Source organism: Lonchura striata, chromosome 14, assembly GCF_046129695.1.
Source record: "Lonchura striata isolate bLonStr1 chromosome 14, bLonStr1.mat, whole genome shotgun sequence".
Classification (NCBI taxonomy): Eukaryota; Metazoa; Chordata; class Aves; order Passeriformes; family Estrildidae; genus Lonchura; species Lonchura striata.
The window spans coordinates 18937882-18960489 of record NC_134616.1 but is presented as its reverse complement, the minus strand read 5'-3'; the positions used below and the strand labels follow the sequence as shown (position 1 = coordinate 18960489).

The 22608-nt window shown below is 47.8% G+C and overlaps 2 protein-coding genes across 2 annotated transcripts; both read left to right on the top strand.

Moving 5' to 3' along the window:
• The first annotated feature begins 3920 nt into the window (after window positions 1-3920).
• ITGB1BP2 (integrin subunit beta 1 binding protein 2) lies at window positions 3921-9701 on the top strand. Its single transcript, XM_021534602.2, has 11 exons — window positions 3921-4077; window positions 4262-4311; window positions 4398-4454; window positions 4751-4899; window positions 5041-5153; window positions 5384-5442; window positions 6308-6378; window positions 6610-6712; window positions 8028-8147; window positions 8565-8627; window positions 9336-9701. Exons 1-11 carry the CDS (start codon window positions 4014-4016, stop codon window positions 9600-9602), a joined length of 1116 nt encoding a protein of 371 aa, XP_021390277.1. The 5' UTR covers window positions 3921-4013; the 3' UTR covers window positions 9603-9701.
• A 1514-nt stretch (window positions 9702-11215) lies between these two features.
• On the top strand, window positions 11216-21091 carry LOC110472657 (rho-related GTP-binding protein RhoG). The gene is made up of 3 exons (XM_021534540.2): window positions 11216-11277; window positions 13473-13550; window positions 19358-21091. The coding sequence occupies exon 3, from the start codon at window positions 19379-19381 to the stop codon at window positions 19952-19954; it is 576 nt and encodes a 191-aa protein (XP_021390215.1). The 5' UTR covers window positions 11216-11277; window positions 13473-13550; window positions 19358-19378; the 3' UTR covers window positions 19955-21091.
• The last annotated feature ends 1517 nt before the right edge of the window (window positions 21092-22608 follow it).

The following is a 22608-nucleotide window of genomic DNA, read 5'->3' as shown; positions in this document are numbered from 1 at the left end:
TGCTGGCTATTACGTAATTGCAGACTGATGAAATATTTTTACTCTTCTGAGGAAAAACCGTTGCCTTTCGCTGTCGTATTTGATAACTGGTTTAAAATGCAGTTCTCCAGTATCAGTTTGTATCACACCAAGGACTGATGAGCAATTTGGTTTTGCCATTTTGCTCTTAACTTTAAACAACCATCGTGGACTTCAGAAGTTACAACTTGTGCTTTGTGCAGCTTCCTCTTCAACAGTAGTGAGTGCATTTGCAAGAATCAAATATAAATGAAAAATCCAGCTGGTATGTGGATAATTTTGCCGTACCAAAGCAGTAGACAAACATTTCATTTTTTTTTCCTGGCATGGTGCCTCTCACTAGCAGCTCTAATTTATCATAGAAAGCTGCAAGTGATGGCATGTGCTAAACTACTTCTCCAGTGAGCTACCTTTGTGGGTTGAAAGAGAGAAGATGTGATTTTCTATGGCCTTGCTGAAAGGAGCCATCATTTATTCTTCTCGTGGTTGTGACTTGGGTACCTAGTGCCAGATATAAGAGAGAAAGGAACCAAGGAGCTCAGCCAGGCAACAGGACCCTCAAAAGGAAAAGTGCCAAAACCCCACACTCAGTGCCAGTTCAGGGTATTTCAGTCAGCAGATTTTGATTCAGGATGCCAACTAATGATACAAAATTGAGTCTTAGGAGTAGACTGAACTCTTCTTTTTGGACTGGTTCCAACTGAGGACTGAAGGGCATTTTTTGATGAGGAATATTGCATGCGCCTTCAGAGTGAGTAAAGGTGTAACTCCGCTCCAAGGAATTATCTCTGGAGTAAGACACTGGCTGAACTACAGGGAGAAAATCCTTGTCAGCTGGGTAGCTGGTTCCAGTTTGAGGTTGTAATTATCCAATGAGACTGAAGTGTTGCAGCAATAGTCCTGTAATAGCCCAAGCTGCTTTTCAAACCTGTTCTCCGAGCTGTTGAGTACGAGCAGTGCAGACCCCTTGGACAGGTGCTACATAACTCCTTAGCAGTGCTATCTGAAGAATGGCCAGGCTGCAGAATTGCTCAATGCATGTTCTTTCGAGAAAGATTTTATTGCCCAAATAAATAAAACATTAATCCTGCCTGCTGCATACATAGCAGTAATATGTTTTATGGGGATATCCCTTCACCTAATAAGCCTTTAGTATGGAGGAATTACTCTGTGTTTTAGAAATACAGTGTCTTGCTGCTACCCTGGCTCCACAGGGCATCCTGAATGACTGAGGGGTCAGGGGTGTGCTGGGTTTGTTTCCCTGGAGGTATCCAGCATGTTCTCTCCAGGACCTCACAGGGCTGTTTTACACTGACCCTCATTGTTCAAGGGCAAACACATTCAGATAGATTTGAGAATAATTTGTTTATTCTACTTCCTTTTTTTATGTGTTGTACATGAAATTAAGTGTATATAAAGCAAAGAAGCTTTATTTTTAATTGGCAGCTGGGAGCTCGGTTCCTGTCTCAGGTGCAGAGTACAGAGTTGCCTCAGCCCCAGTCCCCCTGGGGTACCTGCTGATGATCTCTGCAATGTGTGTCAGCCTGTTGGCGTTTCCTCTGAGGTGTGCAGGGTAACCTGAGCTCCATATTCTCACTGGCATGGGGTCGGTGACAGCTGCAGCTCTGCTGACAGCTCGTAGAAAGAACAGGGAGATCTGAAATACTATAGCTCTGCTCAGCCCCCAGGATGGCAAACTCCCCTGTCAGGCCTCTGCCCAGCTCCCTGGGTCCCCAGTGATCTTTCTCACCTAAGCAGAGGCTTAGGTGAGCAGGTTTTTTTTACCCACCTTTGGGGCTGTTGGGTCAGCTGTGACCTGGGGCAGTACAGTGCTTTGAAGCCACGTGGATCATGTGGGTGTGACAAGTTCCCCACTGCCCTCCTGCTTCCCTCCCAGCTTTTGGGTGGATGTAGGTTTGTACACAGGTGACCCAGGTGCAAAGAGGTGCGACAGGAATGCCTGTCCTCCCCTGCAGCAGGGCTGGCTCCTTGCTAAGAAGCTGACAAGCTTCCCCAGCCTGATGTTGCTGCTGGCTGAGGCATCTCAAGGTGGGGGTGGCAGAACTGAGCTATAGTAGCAGGACAGTGTGAAATAATCTGGAGTCTTCTCCCTGATAAACTCCAGAATTCTGGCAACAATTCACCCTAACTCTGAACTCTGGAGATCCCCTTGGAATGACAGAAAATTCTTCAGGCTTTGTAGAGGGATTAAGTGGGTTAAACAAACATTGTAGGTCAGGGTTAGAATTGCATCAGCCATGGCAACCCCTGTGGGCTCAACTCCTGAGCAGACTCCCTGGCCATCTTCTGCCTGCAGATCTCGTTCTTTGTAATGTCTGATAGTGCCAAGGACTTATATCGACCCCAGTTCCTGAACAGAAATGGTCCCCAGATGCTGTGTGCTCCTGGAGATCAGGGCAGGACCCAGGAAACAGCTGTCCCTGAAAACAGGAACAGCACAAAGAAAATATTTGATTTAGACACTAAGAGGAACTAAGTAAAACCTTTGATCTTAAGAGAGTTTCCTGTTTGTAGAGGAAAACTCTTAGGTCTCAGAAGGGGAGCAGGGGGTCTGAGCAAACCCCTTCTGCATACAGGGGACCAGAGTAACATTTTGTGTTCTTTTGTCGTTACAATGATCTTCCAGGGAGCAATTTTCATCCCTGATGTGATGACAAGGGAAGATGGGTCTAAGTCTTTGTGTGTGTCCTTCCTTGTCCCTTTTCCACAATCTCTGCTGGGCAATGTGGTTTGTCCTAAGATAAGATGAAAACATCAGGCAGGTTTTGCAGGAGGAGCTCTCTGAATGCTTGTATGATTAATGTATTCCAGAGATGGGGGAGCTGAACTGATTGTGATTGACTGTGGTGCACATCGACCTGCAAAAGGGTATAAAATGCTGCTGGAGTCTGGGCTAACCATGGAAACTGCTCTCCCAAGGTCACAGGCAGCTTCCCGGTGGTGTTTGTTATCCCCGCCCCTCTTGGGGACACCTGCAGGGTATGTCCAGCCAGAATGCAAGGAACACACAGAATGCTCACTTTTGGAGGAGTAGTGAAAAGCTGTAACATCTGCAGCTCCAAAGTTGCCTTACAGCTTTGTAATTGTGAATTCTGCAAGGTCAAAGACTGTAAATCTATATGTTTCCAGCCAAACCTGAATATTACAATCCTTTACACAAATACTGTAACCAAATCTGAGATTTGGTTTGAGCCACACCAAGATTTCTCTGAGAAGTTTAGAAAGTGAGTGGGTCTCACTGAAGCTTGTGACTCAATGTGAGGGACCATTCCTGTGTATACCATATTTTGTAATAGATGGTAGAGTTGTTGTTTAGATACTGCATTTAAAAACTGTATTAACCATAAATCACCCACATAATCTTTTTGTGCTACTTCTCATGTCTGGCCAGGAACCTTCCCTTGACCACTCTGTTTCTCTTGGGCTGCACAAAAACCAGCATTAAAAGATTACTTGAGCATGTGCACAGCCTTGGTCTGCTGGTGCCTCTGTTTAGCAGGTGCTTGTGCCTCCTGGGGCCGGGGGAGATCAGCACGAGTTTTGCCCTGTGTCTCTGGGAATCGTCTTCCCTTCCGTTTCAAGGATGTCTGAGCGTGGCTGGTCAAAGCCCGTGTGAGCACTGGGGTGATGCCATGGCTCCGTGACAGATGCCGCCTGGCAGGATGGCAGGCACTGGTATAGGAGCTCTGCACGCCACCCCGGGCTGGGGCACCCTGCGGTGCCCGTTCCCTCTGCTGGGCCAGGGCCAGCACACAAATGCTGTGGAGATATCCCAGGCGCCAAGCCCCATCAGCTGCCCTGTCCCTCTTCAGCCCCGTCTCCGGTTACAGCCGCCTCCCACCTCCCCCGGCTGCCTCTAAAGATAGGCAAAGCCACCTCCCAGCGCCTGGGAGCAGCGCAGGGGTCCCGGGCAGGGATAAAGCTGATGCGATTTCTGGGGAAGGAGTGAAGGACACTGCGAATACTCCTGAGCTATGGCATTGCTGTGCTACAACAAGGGCTGCGGGCAGAGGTTTGATCCCGAGCACAACGCCGAGGGTGAGTGAATTCGTGTGCCTTGCACCAGAGGGAACGGGAGCTGTGTGCCGCTTTCCCGCAGCGTGGCCAAGCCCAGCGCAGGCAGCACTCGGCAGGAGCAGGCTCCGGAGCTGCTGCCTGTCGCAGGTGGCTCGTGGGCAGGACTGCTTCTCCTGAAAGCTTTTGCCCTGTTTTCCCTTTTCAGATTCCTGCCTGTATCACCCAGGTGTCCCCATTTTCCACGACGCCCTGAAGGTGAGTGGGGCTGCAGCGGCAGGGCGTGACCTTGTCCCCAGCAGGATTGCCCACACCTGACCAGCCTGTCGTATCCTGGTATCTAGGGCTGGTCTTGTTGCAAGAAACGCACAACGGACTTCTCCGAGTTCCTCTCCATAAAGGTGAGTGACCTGCCAGCCCAAATGCACCCACTGTTTCTCTATCCTTTCCTTCTGGCCCCTGTCCAGTCCTGTCCCATCCCTGTCCTGTGTCAGGGATGTCCCTTTTCCCCTGCCAGCCAGGAATTTGCTATCTTTTTCCAAGTACCCTCCAAGCAAGGGTGCTGCTCCCAAAGTGCAAGGTCAGAGCCCATCTCTGCAGGACACTGAGCCACCACATCATGGAAACTCACTGAGTTTGGGAACAGCCACCAGCTGAGGAGGACAAAGCAGTCATCAGGCTTATCTCTGCTGCTTAGGGATGCACAAAGGGGTTTCACAGCAAGGAGAAACCCCCTGAGCCTTCCAGCCAAGAGAAGACCTCAGCTGAACCAAAGGCCAAACCAGTGAAGGAGCTCATCGTCCAAGGACCAAAATCAGCTGAAAAGATGCTGCGTGAAAGACCGAGGTGAGATAGGCTCAGCTAAACAATCTTGCCCTGCTGTGTCACTTCTGTGTGTGTCCTGCCCTGCTGCTCTCTCAGGAGAGGCAAGGACACTTAAATCACAGAAAAACCCACTTGGCCTTTGCTGCTGCTGCTGTTTCCCAGCTCTGATGAGCCAAGACAACTGCTGCCAATTAAAGTATCCAGGTCTCTGGAGCAGGCACTGGAGAAACTGAACATGTCCTCTGAGGACAAGACGCTCGAGAGCAGTTGTACAGGTAGGGACAAGCTGATGGATGGCACCAGAGTTTCACATGGCAAGTTCAGCACAGGGTTTTGCATGACAGATTCAGGGCATTCAATGAGTGCTGCATGTTCATCTACCTGCAAACCTGCAGCGTGGAGGGATGGTCTGTGCTCAGCTGGGGAGCTGGCAGAGAGCTGGGGGAGGATTTGAGGGCAGGCATGGGCAGTGTGTGTCCTGGGTGAAGTTGTGTTGCTCTCGCAGGTGAGGAGGCTGGCCAGGTGAGAGCTGGCACCATGTGCAAGAACGCAGCCTGCAAGGCGGTGAGTACCTAGCAGGGTCCCATCTTCACCCTCCTTGTGGCCGGGAGCATTACAGGTCCGGGTTCAGGGCAGGTGGAAGGTGGCAGTGCCCACGTGCTCCATATTCTCATCCCACCCTGGGAGCAGCCACCTCTGTCACCTCCCACCCACTTTCCTGCAAGAGGCTTCCAGATTGGTGCCACATTTGTGTTTCACTGCTGCTGATTGCTTGCAGTGAAATACAGCGCATATTCAGGACTGGACACATAGGCAAAAATGCATGTGGAACAATTCCCACCTGCATTGAACTATGCAGCACAGCCCAGTTTCCCTCTTGCCCAAGGCTGCCTTGTGGAGCACTGCCTGCCTTGAGGATGAGTGGGAGGGATTGAGCTGTGACAGGGATAGCATGCTTGGAAACCAGCAGTAAGGGAGTGGGGAGCAAAAGGCAGGAGGCAGAAGAGGCCATAAGGCTGACATGCTCTGGAAAGGAGGGGAAAGGACAGCAAAGACAAATCACCCCTTGCACCTCAGACTGAGTTTCTGTGGTGTCTAAACTTGCCCACTGTCCTTGCGTTGCCAAGCCCTGGGCTGGGAGTAGGCTGTGTTTGGGAAGGGTACAGAAGGGCTGCTGGCAGGGGTGACATTGTGGTCCTGGCAAGGTCAGGGTGGCTGTCCTGCCAGCAGGGAGCAGGGACGAGTGCTGGGCTGCTGGCTGGGCATGGCCCCAGGGTGAGTCTTCACAGGTGCTGGACCTGGCAAAAGGGTGATGTTGGGCATTGTGCTGTGCCCTCTGCATGGAGGGGCATTGATGAGTGAACACCTGTGTCACATCATCCTGTGCCAGAGACGCAGGCAGATCTTTCCTCTGCTTCTTTTTCCACAGATCTACCAGGGCCCAGAGAGCAACACAGAGGTTTGTACGTTTCATCCTGGCGTTCCTGTCTTCCATGAGGGGTAAGAAACATCCCTTTACCAGAGAGAAAAACTGACTGTGCCACAGGCTGAAAATGCTGCATGGCAAGGCTGTGCGGCCCCAGCAGCACAGCCCCTGCAGTTGTGGGTGACACCCCACAAGGGGACAGGTGGGCAGGGGCAGCTTCTGGTTATGACCCCCTCTCCCTCCTCAGCCTGCTCTGGTCCCCTCTTCTGCTCCTGACCCCACTCAGGTCACCCTGCTCTCCTCAGGATGAAGTACTGGAGCTGCTGTGGAATCAAAACCACAGACTTCAGTGCCTTTATGGAGCAGCCGGGCTGCAGCCATGGGTGTCACTGCTGGACAGAAAAGAAGGTAAGGGGCTTCTCAGCAGAGGCAGCTCATGTGAGTAATTGGCTTTATTGGCATTTGAGAGTGCTCCTTCCCTTGCTCTGCATTCACACAGGTTTCTGCATTTAATTGTCTTAGTATTCATAATTGCTGACAGATGAGTGCACAGGGTTTGAATGCCTAATATTCACCCATCTGCCCTTTAAGATGCTGCTCTGCATTCACAAGATGTGTCAGCTCTCAGACCCAATGGGCAGATGTGCAATAGAAATCTGAACAAGGCAGGACCTGGCCCTGGACACAGCATAGCCAGCATTGTAGGCTGCCACATAGAGACAGGTGGCTGAACACAGGAAAAGTCATACAAAAAAAACCCAAAGGCTTTGACAGATGATTGACAGATGACAGATAAATGAATTTGGCTTTAACAAAGCTTTTCTTCTGCAGCTGCTTCTCAGGAGGGATCTCATCCACATACCAACATGGTGTTGTGGTAGAGCCGTGGGGACAAGATCTCAATTCTCAATACTGTGTCTGGAAATTTCCCCAGGAAAGTTCTTGACTGGAAACAAGCTTGAGCTGGGAAAATTGCACCAAAGCAGCCCTGAAAATGCACTGTCTTCCTCTGAGTCAGCACTGCTCCCAGCAACCCTCTCTGAGCCCAATCTCTTCTTTGTTCTGGAGCAGAAAATATATCCTGAATGTAAAGGAGGCTGCTGTGAAGGAACTGTGATGCAGATGTTTCATGCTAATTGTCACCTAAATCTCGGCCAGACTCCTCCTGGAGCATTTCTTTGGCTGGCAGTGTGGAGCCTGCAGGGGCTCTGTCTCCTTGTGATGGTCAGAAATGAGCCTGCTGGGGACGCAGGCCTGTCAGTGCCTGTGGTGCTGACAAGCTGGACAAAGGTGAAACATGCTCATCTGACTCCCAAATGTAGCATGGTGGCATGATCCATGTCCAGTAACAGCCCCTGCATTGCCCTCCAGGCTGAGTTTCCTGACTGTGCACACCACTTAGGAGCTTGGGTATAGCAGAGTGACTCTGGAACTAGAAGGAGATGTCTCTGATCTTAGAGTACCCTGAAGGAACCCCAAGCACAGCACAGATGTCCCATGTTACATGGGACAGACAGCATGGCAGGGACTCCCACCTTTGCATGAACCACTTCACCTCAAAAACCTGCACGAAAGGCAGGGTTTGTTCTTGCTTAGCTGGTGCCAACCTGAAGTAACCGGCACAAAGGAGAAGTGCCAGGGAGCATCCTCTGGCTCAGACATCCCCTCTGTTGGGGCGGTGCTGGGCCCCAGCAGTGCCGTGATGGGTTCCTCTCCTTGGCAGGACAAGAAGGCAGTGCTGTGCCGGCAGGACTGGCACCAAACCAGCAGCCAGGTGGTGGTGACAGTGTATGCCAAGAACCCCCTGCCTGCCCTCAGCAGCGTGAAGGCCAATCGTACCGTGGTGAGTGGGGTGGGGGAGTGCCCTGTCCAGGCCCACCTGAGTTTGCAGAGCCAGGGGTCAGCTGTGTGCCTGGTGCTCTTTGGTGGCCTGTTACCCTGTTGCTACAAACAAGGCTGGCACTGCTAACCTGCTATCCCTGAGCTGAGAGTCTGGGGGCCTCACTGCTGCATCTGCCCAGCAGCTCTGGCTTTCAGCTTCAATTTGCTGGCTTTGAGTCCCTTGACCTATGACAGAGGTAAACCTGTCATGCTCTGAAAGGGGTGAAATGTAGCCAGGTGCTGAGGGGATCACCAGACCATTATACTGGAGCCAGGATGTGGGATGCAAAGTGGTGCTGAAAGTCAGCTGCACTGTCTGGGGGAAGAGCTCTGGCAGTGCTGTGCTACCCTCTCAGATAATTTTCTGTTGATCTTTCAGCTTGAAGCTCATGTCATCTTTGAAGGAAATAAGATTTTCCAGGCAGAACTGGAGCTCTGGGGGGTAAGATCCTGTTTGCTTTGCTTTCCCTGTTCCAGCAGTCTGCATGGGGCTGGGCTGCAGTTCTGTGAGGCAGCCTGGGTTTTTCATCCTGGGCTGGGTTGCCCACATACAGGCATTTATGGCCATCTCTGCTGGGAAATGCCTTAGGGGTTGTGAGGAGGCTGAGGTGGCTGCACTGATTGATCCAGGGCTAAGGTCAGAGGTGGAGATCGCTGCCAGCCCTATGGGTGTTCTGGGTTTGGTCCCAGGCTGCCCCAAATGTTCTTTGGCCTGGCAGGACCCCATCTCCCCCACAATCCTGCTGTGAGTTGCGGGCAGGCTGCGGTCTGAGCAACGAGACTGATTTTTCAGCTGCTTGCTGGCTGGGGAGCGGCAGTGAGGCTCAGGAATTTGCATGTGCATCTCTCGTCTGTATTTGTGGTGCGTGCTGGCTGTGCCTGCAGGCGCTGGGGCTGGCAGGTGTGGGTACGGCTGTGTGTCAGCACAGCTCGCTGCTGGGGAGTGTGGCTGGGGCCAGCCGAGCTCTCCTCAGCTCTGCATGAGCGCTGTGGTGCTGCTGAGACATAACGTGAAGCTGAGCCGCAGCCCCGGCTTCTCCTGGGACAGGAGGAGATTTCTCCTCTAGCAGGGCTTTGCCAGAGGGGGAAGGCTGAGCGTGTGCTGCCTGCCCGCCCCTGCCCGGCTCACTGCGCCTTTCCCTCTCTCTAGACCATTGATGTAGAGAAGAGCTTTGTGAGCATGGTCCCAGCCAAGGTGGAGATCACACTTTGCAAAGCCAGCCCTGGCTCCTGGGCCAGGCTGGAGCTCCCCCAAAGCAAATTGCAGTCCTGTGGTGAGCAAGAGAAGGAAGCTGCAAACACAGAGGAGCCTGGGGCTGTGCAGGATGAGGACTCTGATGACAGCTTGAGCTGGTCCGAGGAGGAAGATGAAGAGTTGGAGATGGGAACACCAGATATGATAACATCAAGTAATTGATGGTCAAGTGCTGCAGCAGCCGAGCACTGCTGGTTCCTGAACTGCTGGGCATCTTGGCACCAGCTCCAGAAGAGCAGACCTAGTCCAGAACCGTGTGCAAGCTGCAGCATGGCCTCTTCTCGGGTCAGAAGGGACAATTAATAAACACCCAGAGCAAAGGCTGTCCTCCGAAATCCATGATGGGCGCTTAAGAAACATCAGCAGGCGAAACCCCGCCTCTAACTTCCTCTCATGTGCCTGGCTGGGGCAGGACTATTGCCCTGATTTTTAAAAGTGTTAAGTTTTCTTTTATAGTTCTTTTGAGAGTTTTAAAGTTCTCATAAAACTTCTTTAGCCTTCTTATAATGTTTACATATTTCTACTGGAGTTCGCACACACTGTTCGTGTAAATAATGATTGTTTTACATTCTTATTTGTGGGAAGAGAGAATTGATGGACTGCTGGTTTGACTAGTGTGGTTGGAGAGGCGGTAATTTCATCCTCCAATCCACTGTCAATTTTGGAATTCTATATATTGCGACGTTAGAAATAAAATTAGCTCTTTTTCTCTCTTGAGCTCACCAAGCTTCTGTGTACTCATTGCGTGTCCGATAGCGACACAGGACAACAGGAGGAGTCTCTGTGCCTGCACGTCCCTCACCCCGGCATTTCTGGGGGTGGACACAGCCTTCCCTGCCGCTTCTGGGGGTGCTGAAGCCCGGGCTGAGCCGAGTGTAAGCTCCGGCGCTGGGGAAGCCGGGCCCGGCGGCTCCTTGTCGGGAGATGGTGGCCGCGGACACGGGAATGTCACCGCGGCGTTCCTGCCTTTAGAGGCGTGGGGCTGCCCGGGAGCAGCAGGAGCTCCGAGCGCGTTCCTGCCTTTAGAGGCGTGGGGCTCCCCGGGAGCAGCGGGAGCTCCGAGCGCGCCCGGGCCGGGCTGGGCGCGGGCGATCCCCGCGGGGGCTGCGCTCGGAACGCGGCACGGCGCCGACCGGAGCGTTCACCCTCATGAAAAACCCGGCAATCTTCCGCCACAGCGCCGCTTAATTGGACAGTCTCGTGTAGAGAAAGCCAACGCTCAGTTTTGCAATTCTTTCCTTTTGCGAGCATTATCTTTTTTAGAGATATAGTGTCCTTACTAAGAATACATGTTACGTACTTGTAAAAAAAAAAAAACACACGTGCGTATTTCTGCTGATGGGTTTTGAAGTGAATCTACTGAGAAATCATCCAAAGTCAGACCAAACCCCCTCGCCCAAGATATATTCGGAGAAGGCATAATTACAAAATAAGGAATTTAGCATCAGCAGGAGCATAGCGGGGCGGATGGCGGGGCTGTATCGGGGCACGGGAGCCCTACAGCGCGGCCGCAGCCCGAGCAGACGCCCCGCTCCGCCCGGCTCCGCTCCGCTCTCCGCCCCGCCCGCCCGGCTCCGCTCCGCTCCCGCCGCCCCGCTCCGCCCGGCTCCGCTCCGCTCTCCGCCCCGCCCGGGCCCGGGGCCGCTCCCGCCGCCCGCCCGGCTCCGCTCCGCTCTCCGCCCCGCCCGGGCCCGGGGCCGCTCCCGCCGCCCCGCCCGCCCGGCGCGCCCGCGGCGGCGCCCCCTGGCGGCCCCTGGGGAGCGGCGGCGCGGAGGGCGCGTGCGCGCGGCGCGGGCGCGGCCGGGCCGAGGGTCCGCGGGGAGCGGCGGGGCCGGGGGTGAGCGCGGGGCGGCGGCGCGGGAGCGGCGGGGCGGGCGGGGCGGCGGCGGGCCCGGCGGGCGGCGGGCGAGCGGCCCCGGAGGGCCCCGCGCGTGGCTGCGCGTGTTCCCGCCCGGCCGTGCCGGAACATCCTCCGCGCCCGGCCGCGCTGACAGCGGGGCGCGGCCTCGGCCGGCCCGGGCGCGGGCCCCGGCCCGGGGGGGCCGTGGCGGCACCTGTCCCGCCGGAGGCGGCCGGCTGCGGGGCCGGGCGGGGCAGCCCGGGGTACCCGCTCCGCAGCCGCGTGGCGTGCCGGCTCCTTCGCGTCCCGCGGCTCCGGGGAGCGGGCGGCGCGCCGCGGCCGCGGAGCGTGCGGAGGGGAATGCGCCGGGCGGGGCCCGGCGGTGCCGGGGACGCGCTCGGAACGAGCCTTTCTCCGCTCCCGCCGGTGTGCGGGCAGCGGCAGCGGCCCCGGCAGGCCAGGTCGCGCTTTCCCCTTCCCGCAGTGTGCCGAGGTCGGGTTGGGCTCCGACGCCAGCGCGATGCTAATCCCTAGCAGGGGCACCGCGACAAAATTAAAGCGACCTCTGCTCCGAGTGAGCGTCATAAAAAGTTGGCACAGCATGAGGTAGCCCTTGGGAAGGTCCCTTGCTTCACCGCTGAGAGGGAGGGATACGTAAGGATAGGAGGGTTGGGTTTGTTCTCCAGAAACTGGCAAAGTGCTGTTGCAGGAAGAGTAGTGCAGGCTGGTGACCTAAAACACTCTGAGGGGTGACAGGTAATGTCTCATTCAGCAGCTGCCAGGGAGCTGCCCTTCATCAGCTCAGTGGTTCTCTTCTGCATGTTTGAACTTTCATTTTTATAACAAGCTGCACTGAGTTCCTGTTTAACCTCAAAAAGCAATGCTGCTTTTTATTTGTTCTGAACTTCTCTCTTTCTCTTTTTTCCCCTGCGTTGTTTTCTGGTTTTATTTGGTTTTGGTTGCTTTTTTTTTTTTTCAGGAACCAGTGCGTAATCAGTATCGCTTTATTCTTTATGAACACTTGTGATTATCACCATAATTACTCAGAGTTATAAAAAAGCTTTAAATGCTTTAATTTAAATGTTTTTATGTGTACCTTATGCTTGCAACGTGTGTCCTGGGCTGGGCGTGCAGTACTTCTTGTGGCAGCATCATTAGCTCTTTGCCTCAAGCTCATATTTTGATTTTTAAAAAGTTCACATTCTCTTCCGTGTAAGATGTAAAATACATTACTTGAAGGCATACTTTGGAGCCAGTTTGCCGCTGTTCACCAGCACAGTGGTTTTTCTGCATGGAATTCAAGATTATGAGATGTCTTTCAGATTAATATTTCAATTTAAAAAACTTCTAAATATTATTCATAGGAGGGACTCTACAGAGATCCTGGAAAAACTACAAAATCTGTGGTTTGCAATTAGTAGGAGGAAGCTGAATGTGTGGTTTGATTTGCTTATGTGATGAGGCTGTGATTCTTTTGGGGCCCAAAGTATTTTCACACAATCTGGTGCCATGTAAAGATTTGTACCTTTACAGGGAATATTTTTTTACTTTACATGCCAGTATGTGTAAATCTGATGAACTGCTGAGAGACTCCTTGACTCTGGCAACTTTTGCTCACATTTTAGAATTGCAATACTTGATGCAAATGAGACTTGGCAATTGTTGCAGTATTGTAGTGCATGAGCCATGATAAAATACACACTAAATCCATGCATTAGTCATACCAAAACTCTTTGAGAAAACTGGTATTGATTGAGCAAGTGCATTTTGGTTTGTTTTTGTTTGGGGGTTTGTTTGTTTGTTTTTGTTTCTGTGTTTTGTGTTTTTCTGTTTTCATTTGGGGGTTTTTGTTTGATTTTGTTTCAGTTTTGGTTTTGGTTGGGTTTTGTTTGATTTTTTCTTTGTTTATTCTTGTTTGTGTTTTTATTTTCTCCTTACCCCTGCCCTCTTCCTCCCCCTTCTCCTCAGTGAAATTTGGGGGTGGAGGAGGAGGAATCAGAGAAGTGCAATCCAAAGAAAAGCGTGGAGGGGCTTTTGTTTTTTGAAAGAAGATTAGATTTTCCTGGTGTAACCTTGCTCTTCATGTACAGCAGTGGCTTTGTTACAACTGAGACTGCCAGTAAATGCCAGGTGACAAAAGATGGTAGGACAACATACTAACAGTTTTTTATTTTTCTTTTTACCTCAAATAGGAATCAAGAATGCTTAAACTGGATTTATTCATCCTGCAACGTGCTTAAGACGCCTCTCCACAAAACTCTATGTCTGAGGTACTGTTTGTTTCTTTTAGCCAACAGTAGTGACTAAAGCCTTGTCAGAATCTATGAAAGATGGGAAGGACATGGTTATTAACTTTTTATAGCTTTTGATGAACTGACTGTGACCCCCCAGGACCTGTGCAAGTTGCTTGGATCACCTAGGAGGTGAGTTAGTGAGTGTGGGCACAGCACCCTGCAGCCCTGGCTCCTGTTCTTGCACCTTTGCTGTGCTCACCATCAGAGGGTCACTTGTGTTCAAATAAACTGTGAAAGGTCCCTGTCTTGATTAATCCATGACTCTGCACGTGCTTGCAGGAGGAATATCCAAGTTTAATACTCTTCAGCTTTTGATTATGGCAGGATATGTGTCACATTCATACACTTGGGATCTGGATGTCTGCTTGGGTTTGAGTTCCAGAGGGCTGTGCAGCTGCACCTTGTCACAGCATTATTGTGTCAGTTGTGCATCTCTCTCATGAGCTTCTGCCCTTTGGAAATATTAATGATCCATTCAATATCTTGGATTCATGGAATGTAAGGTGTTTGATGTTTGGTCTGCTATAAAATTTGGAGTATGAGTGCCTATAGTAAGAGGTTTGTGTAGGTGAGTTGCCGAAATACCTCATGCAGAAGACTTCATTTTCACTGTAGATTCCTAAGAAAAATTGCTTATGTGTGTTTCATCCCTGGGGAAAGAAAATCTTTAAATGAAACCAATTTCAGCCTAATTTGACAGAGGTATAGGTTTTAAAAATATTATTTTAAAGATTTTGAGGGGTTTCTTTTATTTCCTAGAAACAACTTGTGTCAGAAGGCATGAAGGGCTTTCTAGCATTGGCACTGAAGGAGCAACCAGCAAGAATTGCACTCCTGTTATGTGCTTGGGAGCTGAATTTATAGGCAAAGAGCTCGGGAGAGAGCAAGCTTCCTCAGTTCTGTTCATGTGGAGCCTGGCTGCTGGACTGCACAGTTCCTGCTGTGCTGCTGAAATCTGCCTTCCCTTGTGGATTTTTTTCCCTTTCTGCAGGCACTCAGACTGTTGGAGTTTTGTTTCTCTTGCAGGTAAATGGCAGGACAGAAAGTGGTGTGAAAACTTTGAGAGGTGCTGAGAAGTCCAAGTAGGTCATTCACTGCTGAAGGATATGAGGGATGAGGTCTCCTATTTAACTTTTACTGCTCTTTCTTGGCACGTATTCTGAAAGCCTGGCACTTCTCCATCCCTTTGGCACTTGCCTAAAACAATGGCAAGTAAGCTGAGCTGTTGTGGGATAGTAACAGAGTCTTGATTAAATTGCTGAGAACTCCTTTCTCTTCACTGCTAGGCCTGGTGGGTAAACTGTACATGTGAATTAACTCCTTTGCATGGGTGAGGATGGTGTGATATATTTAGAATGGCCCTATCCACCCAGTTCTTTGTTGAAAGTTCCTGCCTGACTTCATGTTTCAGGCAGACAGAGTGAATTGTCTCTGATCTAGTTTTTGTTACTGAAAGATGAGTAATTAAATTGTTGAGATTTCTTAATTTCTGCCTGCCCCTGGTAAAGCAGGATCTGGTTCTCCAAAACAGCGAGAGCTTGATCAAATGTGATGGCTGAGCAGAATGACACAGCTCAGTACAGCTGATTTTAGCTAAATTAGAGAGTTTTCTGCTCAGTTTTGGCCAAAATGGGGCCGTACCTAAACTGTAAAGAGAAGGAAGGAAGAGCTGACAAAATCATTGAGAGTGAGTTTATCGGAGAGCAATATCAAAGCTGAAATCCACCTAGCAAAGAGGCATCTGATGTTAGCAGAGCAAAGGCAGAGGCATATCCTGCTAAGAAGTAGTTCTGCAAAAGGGTTTTAGAAGTGTAGGAAGTATAAAAAGCATAAATCTAGAACAGGATCCAGGTTCCTGTTTTCTCTCTGTTTTCTGTCACTGTATTCTTCCCTCTCAGCGAACAGGGAACTTGGGAAGGTCTAGAAGTTGTTTCTCTACCACAAAAAAATCTTGATGCAACGTGAAGTTATTCTGTGTGTGTGTTCCAAGTAGTGAATTTCCCCAGCAAATGTTTGTCTGGAGAGCAAACTGTCCATGTTAATGATACCAGAAAATGCTTAATTAGGTCAGAACAGGAGCAGCTCTTCAGATGATGTCTTGACATGTTGACTGAAATCTTGCACATTCCAGAGGAAGTGCCAGGTGTGCAGGCAGCGAAGTCAGACTTAGCAGCATCTTCTGAGAAGGAAACTAACCCAAACAGGGTATGCCAGTTTTCAAATTCAAAGTCATTGATGGACAAGATAGAAATAACTCTTATCTAAGTATTTTTGCACAACACTTCTGTGTGGGGTGATTTGGTGTGTGGTTTTTTTTCCTAGTTGCTTTTAAAAAAAATTATTATTTAATTTGATAGTTATTCCCATTCTGCTGTAACTGCTAGAACCTCAACTGTAATAAAAGTCCTTTCTCTGCAAGGACTAAGGAACCTGGAATACCTCTCACTACTTTGGATTTTCTGTTCACTCTTGCTGTGTAACCTTTCAACTTGACTTTGAAGCTTGTGCCCAGCTTTCTGTTTCTAAATTTTTTTTTTGATATATTGACATGTTAGTCTGTGTTTTTGTTTCTTTCAGTTCCTATTACTTGTCATATGTGGAGTTTTTTTTTTCCTAAAGTTTCCGTAAAAATTCTTTTGAAGGTCACCAAAAAAATCCCAAACAAACCCTAAACCAATTTTCCTACTCTTTGTAATATTTGATGGTAATTTTGTTTTTGGAGGATGGGATTTTTTTTCAATGTATATTTTTTTTCAATGTATATTTATATTGAGATAGCATGCAGTGCCAAATTCAAGGGTGCTTAAGAAATAGGATTTTTCAATACGAATTTGAACCCAGGCTTTTTACTACCTTAGTAGAGTTTTATTGTGGGCAAATTGTTTACTAAAAAAATAATTAGAGATTTCATACATTATGAGTTATTAAATACATTATTAAGTATGTGGATTTAATAGAAAAGACCTGGTTGGGGGAATATTAGTTTGCTTGGTTGTAACTTAAATTAAAAAACTCTTTGTCTTCCATATATAAATCTTTAACGAAACTACCCTTGCTCACAGTGTAGTTTTCTGGAGTCAGGTACCTTCTTTTTACTCTTTACTTTTTGATTAATTTATCTAAATTTTGTGTTTCAATACATGGAATGTGTATCCTGGTGTGTGTTTGTTTTTCTGTATTGCATATGCTACACACGATTCCTTTTAGCTCAGCCAACCTCCTTTAAAGGGGCCCTTCAGAGAATCATACTTAAAAGCCTACAAGCTCTTTAGCTGTGTTTGTGTAGTTAATACTTTGCCCAATGCCTTGGCAGGTTTGCATTGGGTTATTTCCCACTGCAAATGTTGCTCTTCTAAAATCCAACTTTTAGTGAGGTAATTCAAAGTATTAATGCCGTGAAAAGAGCATTCATGTTTCAGGCTTTTTTTTGTTACTTTATTACCGATTTCCAAATTGAATCTCTGGTGACCTCTTAAATAAAACACCAACAAATTAATCTTTGAGTAACAGAGTTTCATTGGACATTTTGAATCAGATTGCGTTGGCTGCTGATGATCTGGGATGCACGTGGCTTGGGAGTTTATCCATTTGGGAAGCTGTGTTGCCTGAGGGTGCTGGTGTGGTGATCCTGCAGCCAGTGCCAGTCATGTGCAGTTTAGGGATACCCTGTCACTCTGTGCAGAGCTCTGGACAGAAGTGCATAGAGATGGAAGAGATGTAAGTCCTTGGGGGAGCTTGTTTGGCTTTTAAAGAGAGAGCTGTTTAGAAATGTTTGCAATTTGTTTATTTTAGAAACTAGGGGTTGGGCATATAAAAGGCTCTGTGTATCATCTGGTTCTTCATGAGACTTTAGTTGCTGACTTAGCTCTGCCATCTCTGTGATGTCACTTGTTACTGACTGGTCAAAATGAATTGCCTGTTACACAGATAGTTCATTTGGGGAAAAAACCTTTGTTCTGGAAGCAGTGGTGTTGATCACCACTAAGGTTTCTGGCACAGCATGTTCTGGTACTTCAGGGGTTTGATGTAAGTGCAGGAATGAGCTTTAAAACCTGCCCTGTGCTGCAGTCCAGCCAGGCTGTGGCAGCAGTAGCAGCACAAGGTGGTTCCTTCCCATGAAGTGTGATTTCCATAGTATCTGTGTAGGTGCATTGATGCTTCCTTAAGCACTGTGTGTTGTAGTGACCAGTCAGTGTCACTACAGCTGTCCAACTGCCTGTTGCAGCTTTGTGCCAAAGCTAAGACTTTGACTAAAAGGACAAAGTTGAGGCTTAAAAGAGAATGAATTTATTTGTTTGCATGGTCTTGAAGTTCTGTATTCCCTTTGCTACTTTGATGGTGTTAGAGCTGAGATCTTTCTGGAATATGCAATCAAAATAGTTTAGATTGGAAGGAACCTTTGAAAGTCATCTGGTTCAACCACCCTGCAGTGAGCAGGGACATCTTCAATGAGATCAGCTTGCTCAGGGCCCCATCCAGCCTGGCTTTCAATGTTTCCAGGGATGGGGCAGCCACAGTTTCTCTGGGTAACCTGTGCCAGTGTTTTACCACCCTTACTGTAAATAACTTCTACCTTATATCTAATCTAAGTCAATCTTTTCCTGGTTTAAAGCCATTACCCCATGTTCTATCATAACAGGTCCTGCTAAAAAATTCTTCCCACTGTTCTCTTCTGTTTGAAGCAGGAGATTTTCTGCTGGTTGCAAGTTGAGGATTACTGATAGTACCTCAGAGTTATTTGGGTGAGAAGGCACATGCAAGTTCCTTCTTGTTCACGCTAGCAGTGGAAGTTACAGCACACATGAAATGTACAACAAATGACTGCTTGTAGTGCCATGCTATTTTCAAACTTCTTGAGGGTTCATGTGATGAAAGGTTAAAATTAATTGTGTTTTAGACTGAAACAGTTTGATTGTCAAGCCTACCTTTCACATATCAGGAAAGGGATATGGAAAACCTCTAAGTGTTAAGTATCTCCTGAGTAACACTTCCCCAGGAAAGCTGTTTAGTCTTTTAGTACATGTGTTTTTCTCAAGCTCATTATTTGGAGGACACCAAGTAACTCAAGCCTATTAAGGCCTGCTTGTTCTGTCAGTGATTGGTGAGCGTAATCTGTTCTTGGCTTCTTTAGAAAAATTCTTTATGGATTCTAATCTGGGTTACTATGGCTAGTTAGATTTCAAAGAACAGCTTTCCTTGAACGGGCTACCTTCTGAACCTTTTATCTGGTGTTCTGCAAATAGTGTAGTTTATTCAGGACTGATTGATCTGAGTGTAGCGAATTATTATTGTAAACACTAGCAGTGCAGCCCAGAAATTAGTATCTTGATTTTATTTATAACTTTTGGACTTTTCTTTGTGGTAAACTGTTTAGATAGCAGACTGTGTAGGCAAGTGTGAGTGTTGGAGTGTGTGTGTGTACAGAGGTGGGTGTGTGAACCTACAAATGAGTATCTTGTTACTGGGTCACAATCCCTTTCCACTTGCAGGTGCCTCTAAGGGCTTGTCCTTTTGCCTGTGGGAAACATTCTGGCAGTAAGGCAAGACTGTGGGAATTTGGTTAATTTGTACTTACATGGTTGGAATGCAGCCAATTGTCACTTAGCTCTCCACTCATTGCATCTCCATTTCATGATTGTCTTTCTAGCCGGAGCTCTTCAGAGTGGCTTGAGACACTGAACGTGATAAGAAATGCTCAGCTATATTAAAAGCAGTTGCTAAAGCTTTACAGTGACCACCACTGAGTGTGCTTTGCCTGACTCCTCTCTTCTTGCTTTGTGCAGGAGTTTATTTCTGGGTGAAGAATGCAGACTATAAAGTGCGTGGTGGTCGGAGATGGCGCGGTGGGAAAAACTTGTCTCCTCATCAGCTACACCACCAACGCCTTCCCAGAAGAGTACATCCCCACTGTGTTTGACAACTACAGTGCCCAGATGACCGTGGATGGCCGGACAGTCAGCCTGAACCTCTGGGACACTGCGGGCCAGGAGGAGTACGACCGCCTGCGCACGCTCTCCTACCCCCAAACCAACGTCTTCATCATCTGCTTCTCCATTGGCAGCCCCTCTTCCTATGCAAACGTGAGGCACAAGTGGCACCCTGAAGTTTCTCACCACTGTCCAAATGTCCCCATCCTTTTAGTGGGCACGAAGAGAGACTTGAGAAGTGACCTGGAAACGGTTAAAAAGTTGAAGGAGCAGAGCTTGGCTCCCACTACCCCGCAGCAGGGGACTTCACTGGCTAAACAAATTGGAGCAGTAAAATATTTGGAGTGCTCGGCATTGAATCAGGAGGGTGTTCGGGAGGTGTTTGCTGAAGCTGTCCGTGCAGTTCTGTATCCTGTGACAAAGAAGAACACAAGAAAATGTGTCTTGTTGTAGTTGCCTTGGGTGATGGATGTTGGAAGTTGACTAGAATCTTGGAGGGCTTTTTTAACGAGTTAAATTGAAGATTTGCATCTTGCACTAACAGCTCTAAGCAGAAAAGGTTTATACAATGAATATTCCTGCAGTCTTACTGCTTCAGGGAAAGTGAGAACAGTTTTGTTTTTTTTTCTGACTGAGAGGTCAAATACCTACTAAAGTTCCAGTCTCCAGCTTCTCCAGGGATCACTTGATTATTTTAGTGGAGGAAAATAAGAGGAGACCTCTTTGAAGCCACTTCTTTACTAGCTAGCCATCAGTTAGTAGATTTGCTGAAAAGCACAAATTCTGATAACTTTGCTTTAAGTATAGCTGCTGCTTTTCCCATCCTTTACTTACCGATTGAATTTGTTTTACAAACAGAAGTCTGGCTGTCCAGTTGTTTTGTCAACTTTAAGCTTGAAAACAATTTGTTTACTTTCAAAAATGCCTGAACTATTACTGAGATTCACCTTGTAGTGAACTGTGATTGATTGTATCAAGAGTTAGCATTAGGCATGGTTAATGCAATGAGTAAGACCAAGGGAATACCTGCAATGATTTATTAATAGAAGCAGGAGCTGATTTCTCCTATGTAAGGAACTTAGAATAATGATGACTCACTCAAATGAGTGATTTTCATAGTTTTGAGGTGGAGAAGTGGAAGAGTAGTTTAGATTCAAGTCTTCCGTAATCTTCTAAACTGAGATTTCATTTCACTGTCCAAAGAGACATTGCACCCTGGGAGTAAACTTTTAACAATTACCTTCTCAGGCTGACTGAGGTATTTGGGATGACACTTCTCAAAATGAGATTTTCATTGTAATCCCTTTGATGAATCCCAGAGACTTGACAGCAGCCTGTTTGCTCTTGAGGAATTAATTGGTTCAATTCCTAATATTCTTGGGGCCACCATCTGAGATTTTTATGGCAAATTCCTTCATTGTTTTTCTGTGAGAAGACTGACAGAAAATTTGGAGGTTCTGTTTACATGAACCCCTGCTTCTTCCTATTTTCAGTTTAGTCTGTAATGGTTAGCCAGTCACTGGATAGGATTACCTGGGCGTTTTTTTCCTCTCCTGGATGCTCAGTTATTATAAACTCTTTTTAACCGAAGTTCTATTTACGTACTTTGTAATTTTCTTTAGCAGCTCCAGTAAGTGGCAGCTGCCTTTTATTTCCAGGATGTGCACTGTTCTTTATGTGTGGTTCCGGGACCAGCTGAGGAGTGAGCACATGAGCCCTTCCTTAGACTCAACCTTCCAGCTCCGTGGTATGAAAGCAGCATGCTTCAAAGATACTTTGTGTGAAACCACTGGTGCTGGACTGCGCTTTGTTGTCTGAAGTTGACAGTGCTGTCTTTGTCTGGCTGCAGCCTCAATTGGTCATTCAGAACTTGCTTCTTCTTGTGATTCCCACACATGCAAAACTGCACTGGTGTATACCCTGGTCAGAAAAAAAAGTGCCTCATTTTAGCAAGATAACAGAAAATACATCACCAGGGTTTTAGGGATCTTGTGTTAATTTGACCTTGCTTTATCTGATGCTGGCAAAAATATCATGTGGATGGAAACATTTGCAATTGTGTCCTAATTCCACTGTTTGGATAGAAGTGTAGGTATTTTTGCCCTAATTCCACTATTTGAAAAGGATGTGCCCTTCTTCAGCTGGTGTAACTGATGCTGACACTAACTGCAGCGTTTTTAATCTGAGACATGCTCATTTTGGTACTGCTTTAGCCAATTGCAACCCACAGATTATAAATTGCCATTAATCCAAATACTGGTGCCTGTGGTTGGTGAACTGACACAGAGTTCCAAAGGCTGAGCACAGGAGCACCAAAACACCCGTTCTGCAGGATGCTTGCAGAAGCCAACAGACCCTGCACATTTTTCTTCACCAAGTGCCATTGCCTGGAGTGTCTTTGTGTCTCTTGCAGTTGCAGAGGAAGTCCTGTTCCAGATGTGGTCCTGCCCTGAAGGCTGTGAGGGTGTAGAGAATTCACTGAGATAACCTCTACTCACCACGTTCTGCCTTTGCTTTAGCTGTAGGCCTTTAGTGTGGGCTGGGCTTGCAGGCAGCAATTAACTCCGTGCCTTGTAATTCAAGATTATTTTTTGTAGGTAAATTTCAGTAACTGAGTAAATAGACTTTATCATGTTTAAAACGTATTTATTTAAGCCAGTGCACATGGTTTGTTTTAATGCTGGTCAGACCTAAATCAACTGCCTAGTGACCCCGGTGCAAGCCCATAACCTTTGCTTTATTCAGAAATGTACTTCTGAAAATCTGTGATATGTTTGAACTAGTCTTAAGAGGTGCCTGAAATTAAAATTCTACTTCTTTTTTTTTTTTTTTTTTTGGCTACATATATTTGCAGTTTTGTACTGAAGCTACTACTGTTTTTAAAAAGTTTTAACTTTTTTACATACTGAAATCTTTTAATCCTGTGCCTTTTTGTGGTTATTCCTAACTGAATTACATGAATTTTGTGGAGAAGAAATCTTGTGAACAAGTATTATTGCACAACTCCTCCATTTCTGTAGGCTCAAGCAGCCATCCTGGAGTGAACTGGAAGAGAGTGTAGTGAGATAAAATTCAACTGCTTAATCAATTTATTTGATTTGGTTACA